The sequence below is a fragment of the Salvelinus fontinalis genome, unplaced genomic scaffold (genome assembly GCF_029448725.1).
Source record: "Salvelinus fontinalis isolate EN_2023a unplaced genomic scaffold, ASM2944872v1 scaffold_1045, whole genome shotgun sequence".
Lineage (NCBI taxonomy): Eukaryota > Metazoa > Chordata > Actinopteri > Salmoniformes > Salmonidae > Salvelinus > Salvelinus fontinalis.
The window spans coordinates 55818-60913 of record NW_026601254.1 but is presented as its reverse complement, the minus strand read 5'-3'; the positions used below and the strand labels follow the sequence as shown (position 1 = coordinate 60913).

The window sequence follows — 5096 nt, the reverse complement described above, 5'->3', positions numbered from 1 at the left end:
AGCCCCATCTCTACCTTCAGGCTATGCTCAAACCCTATATCCCAACCCGAGCACTCAGTTCTGCCAACTCTGGTCTCATGGCCGTCCCACTGCTACAGGAGGTCAAGCTCCCTCTCAGCCCAGTCAAAGCACTTCTCTGTCCTGGCACCCCAATGGTGGCACCAGCTTCCCTCTGATGCTAGGACAGCAGAGTCCCTGCCCATCTGCCCGAAAAGGTCTGAAACCCTACGTCTTTAAAGAGTACCCCCCCAAAATACAAATAATAATAATGTGACACTGACTAATTGAGGAGAAATGTATTTACTGTGATATGTGGTTGTCTTACCTGGCTATTGTAAGATGAATGTACTTAATGTGCTGGTGACATCACAGGGTCAGAGAGAACTCCTGACTGTAGTCATACAAAAATACTCCAGGCACTCAGCCCATAAGAACCATTCATACTGTCAGATCTAATATGAAGAACTGAATACTAAAGAGAAGAAGAGGTTGACCAGTACATATTCATGTAACTTTATTTTTTATTGGCAGATCAATCAAATTTGCTTCAATGCAGTTATCCAAACACAGTCATGATCAGTAAAATAACTCATCTAGTTTTAAAGACAATTAATAAACACATGGATTCATTTCATAAACTGTGTATCATTAAATAAAGTTGTAAAATAATCCCCCCAAACTAATGGTGAAAAGTGATCATCACACCATCTCTATCTGATACATGTTAGGGGTGGAAGGTAGCCTAGTGGTTAGAGCGTTGGGCCAGTAACCAAAAGGTTGCTAGATCAAATCCCTGAGCTGACAAGGTAAAAATCTGTCGTTCTGCCTCTGAACAAGGCAGTTAATCCACTGTTCCTAGGCCATCATTGTAAATAAGAATTTGCCTAGTTAGATAAAGGTTCAATAAAAAAATTAAGTGTCTACTAGCTCCTTCCCACAGAATACTGCAGAGGGACTACCTGGTCTCAGAGCAAAACGTATTATATATTACAAAAATATCTGTGCCACTCCATTTAGTGTGTTACCATGGCTACCAATAAAGTATGCCTACCAATAAAAACTGAACTAAAATATAAACTAAACATGTAAAGTGTTGGTTTCATGAGCTGAAATAAAACATTCCAGCAATGTTCCATATGCACAAAAAGCAAATTTTTCTCAAATGTTGTACACAACTTTGTTTATATCCCTGTTAGTGAGCATTTCAGCCTTTGTCAAGATAATCCATCCACCTGACAGGTGTGGCATATCAATATGCTGATAAAACAGTAATATCATTACACAGGTGCACCTTGTGCTGGGGGACAATAAAAGGGCACACAACACAATGTCACAGATGTCTCAAGTTTAGGGAATGTGCAATTGTCATGATGACTGCAGGAATTTCCACCTGTTGCCAGCTGTTGCCAGAGACCTCAATATTTAAATCTCTACCATAAGACACCTCTAACGTCCTTTTAGAGAATTTGGCAGTACATCCAACCGGCCTCACAACTGCAGATCACATGTAACCACGGCAGCCCAGGACCTCTTCACCTGCAGGATTGTCTGGGGGGGGGGGGGCTGAGTAGTATTTCTGTCTGTAATAAAGACCTTTTGTGGGGAAAAACTCATGCTGATTGGCTGGGCCTGGTTTCCAAGTGGGCCTATGCCCTCTCAAGTCCCACCCATGCCTGAGCCCCTGCCCAGTCATGTAAAATCCTTAGATTAGGGTTTCATTTATTTCAATTGACTGATTTCCTTAGACAAACTGTAAATCTTTGAAATTGTTGCGTTTAGATTGTTGTTCAGTATAATACGACTTGTAGGACGTATCAGTTGTTAAGAATTACAATGTGTATGTTATTTTACGCATTGCTATTCATACAATATGTTACGAACTAGTAATATGTATGATGTGTTACGAAATCCAATTTGTTGTTGCTAACGTTAGCTAAGTTAGGGGTGAGGGGTTTAAGGTAGAGTTAAATGGGTTTAGGGGAAAGGTTAGCTAACATGCTAAGTAGTTGCATGCTAAGCTAACATGCTGACATAGCTAAAAAGTAGTAAGAAGTTGCAAAGTTGCTAATTAGCTAAAATGCTAAAGTCCTCCTTGATGAGATTCAAACACACAGCCTTTGGCTAGACGTTAGACTTACACGCCCACCCCTCCACAGAGCAGGAGTAAGGCTTCTCCCCTGTGTGTATACATTGGTGTGTTAAGTCGCTATGGTGAGAGAAACTCACCCAAAAGTCAGAGAAGACATAAGCAGGCTTCTCTCATGCGCGTGTTCTCTGATCAACATTTTGCTCAGTTGCTGTTTTGAAGCATTTTACACAGGCAGAGCAGGAGTCTGGCTTCTCTCCTTCATGTATATGTTGGTGTTTTTAAGGTATCCAGTCGAGAGAAACTCACCCCACAGTTAGAACAGGAGTAAAGCTTTTCTCCTGTATGTGTTCTCTGATTAACTTTTAGCTCATTTGATGTTTTAAAACATTTTCCACAGTCAGAGCAGGAGTATGGCTTCTCCCCTGTATGTATTCGTTCATGTGTTTTTAAGTGGGACAATTTAGAGAAACTAGTTCCACAGTCAGAGCAGTAATACGGCTTCTCTCCTGTGTGTGTTCTCTGATGAACTCTTAGCTCAGTTGATGTTTTGAAGCATTTTCCACAGTCAGAGCAGACATAAGGCTTCTCTCCTGTGTGTATAAGTTGGTGTGATTTTAAGGTGCCCAGATGAGAGAAACTCGCCCCACAGTCAGAGCAGAAAAAAGGCTTCTCTCCTGTATGAGTCCTCTGATGAACTTTTAGCTGAGTTGATGTTTTAAAACATTTTACACAGTCAGAGCAGACGTAAGGCTTCTCTCCTGTGTGTGTTCTCTGATGAACTTTTAGCTCATTTGATGTTTTAAAACATTTTCCACAGCCAGAGCAGTAATAAGGCTTCTCTCCTGTGTGTGTTCTCTCATGAACTTTTAGATGAGTTGATGTTGTGAAGCATTTTTTACAGTCAGAGCAGACGTAAGGCTTCTCTCCTGTGTGTGTTCTCTGATGAACTTTTAGCTCATTTGATTTTTTAAAACATTTTCCACAGTCAGAGCAGGAGTAAGGCTTCTCCCTTGTATGTATACGTTCATGTGATTTTAAGTGGGAAAGTTCAGAGAAACTAGTTCCACAGTCAGAGCAGAAGAAAGGCTTCTCTCCTGTGTGTGTTCTCTGATGAATCTTTAGCTGAGTTGATGTTTTAAAACATTGTCCACAGTCAGAGCAGTAATAAGGCTTCGCTCCTGTGTGTATACGTTCATGTGTTTTTAAGTGGGAAAATTTAGAGAAACTAGTTCCACAGTCAGAGCAGTAATACGGCTTCTCTCCTGTGTGTGTTCTCTGATGAACTTTTAGCTCAGTTGATGTTTTGAAGCATTTTCCACAGTCAGAGCAGGAATAAGGCTTCTCTCCTGTGTGTATACGTTGGTGTGTTTTTAACGTGCCCAGATGAGAGAAACTCGCCCCACAGTCAGAGCAGAAGAAAGGCTTTTCACCTGTATGTATACGTTCATGTGTTTTTAAGTGGGAAAATTTAGAGAAACTAGTTCCACAGTCAGAGCAGTAATACGGCTTCTCTCCTGTGTGTGTTCTCTGATGAACTTTTAGCTCAGTTGATGTTTTGAAGCATTTTCCACAGTCAGAGCAGACGTAAGGCTTCTCTCCGGTGTGTATAAGTTGGTGTGTTTTTAAGGTGCCCAGATGAGAGAAACTCACCCCACAGTCAGAGCAGAAGAAAGGCTTCTCTCCTGTGTGAGTTCTCTGATGAACCTTTAGCTGAGTTGATGTTTTAAAACATTGTCCACAGTCAGAGCAGTAATAAGGCTTCTCTCCTGTGTGTGTTGTCTGATGAACTTTTAGCTCATTTGATGTTTTAAAACATTTTCCACAGTCAGAGCAGTAATAAGGCTTCTCTCCTGTGTGTGTTCTCTGATGAACTTTTAGATGAGTTGATGTTGTGAGGCATTTTCCACAGTCAGAGCAGACGTAAGGCTTCTCTCCTGTGTGTGTTCTCTGATGAACTTTTAGCTCATATAATGTTTTAAAACATTTTCCACAGTCAGAGCAGGAGTATGGCTTCTCCCCTGTATGTATACGTTCATGTGATTTTAAGTGGGACAGTTGAGAGAAACTAGTTCCACAGTCAGGGCAGAAGAAAGGCTTCTCTCCTGTGTGTGTTGTCTGATGAACTTTTAGCTCATTTGATGTTTTAAAACATTTTCCACAGTCAGAGCAGTAATAAGGCTTCTCTCCTGTGTGTGTTCTCTGATGAACTTTTAGATGAGTTGATGTTGTGAAGCATTTTCCACAGTCAGAGCAGATGTAAGGCTTCTCTCCTGTGTGTGTTCTCTGATGAACTTTTAGGTCATATAATGTTTTAAAACATTTTCCACAGTCAGAGCAGGAGTATTGCTTCTCTCCTGTATGTATTTTTAGGTGTATTTTTAGCTTTGAAAGAAATGGGAAAATCTCTTCACAGTGTGGGCAGTGATGAGACCTCTTAGCTCTCTGATCTTCCTGCTGTTGATCTCTGGATGTAGAGAATGTCTCAACATGGTGTCCTGTATGAACATCAGAACAACCAGTCAGTTGGTGTGATATACATGTCAATCAAATGTATTTTATGAAGCCCTTTTTACATCAGTAGTTGTCACAAAGTGCTTAACCTGTCTGGTACAAGTACACGCTAGCATCCCACCTCGACAACAGCCAGTGAAATTGCAGGGTGCCAAATTCAAAACAACAGAAATCCCATAATTAAAATTCCTCAAAGATACAAGTATTTTCCACCATTTTAAAGATAAACTTCTTGTAAATCCAGCCACAGTGTCCGATTTCAAATAGGCTTTACGGCAAAAGCACACCAAACGATTATGTTAGGTCAGCACCTAGTCACAGAAAACCATACAGCCATTTTCCAGCCAAGGAGAGGTCTCATAAAAGTCAGAAATAGCGATTAAATTAATAACCTAGCCTCTGATGATCTTCATAGGACTTCATGTTAAACAATAAATGTGTGTTTTGTTCGATAAAGGTAATCTTTATATCCAAAAACCTCATTTGAAATTGGTGT

At 40.6% G+C, this 5096-nt stretch overlaps 1 protein-coding gene across 1 annotated transcript; it reads right to left on the bottom strand.

The window, feature by feature from the left end:
* Positions 1-2518: 2518 nt before the first annotated feature.
* On the bottom strand, positions 2519-4381 carry LOC129848536 (zinc finger protein 658B-like; the record flags this gene model as incomplete). Its single annotated transcript, XM_055915699.1, has 1 exon — positions 2519-4381. A coding segment is annotated over one exon (1863 nt), but the record flags the coding sequence as incomplete, so codon positions are not given.
* Positions 4382-5096: the final 715 nt, after the last annotated feature.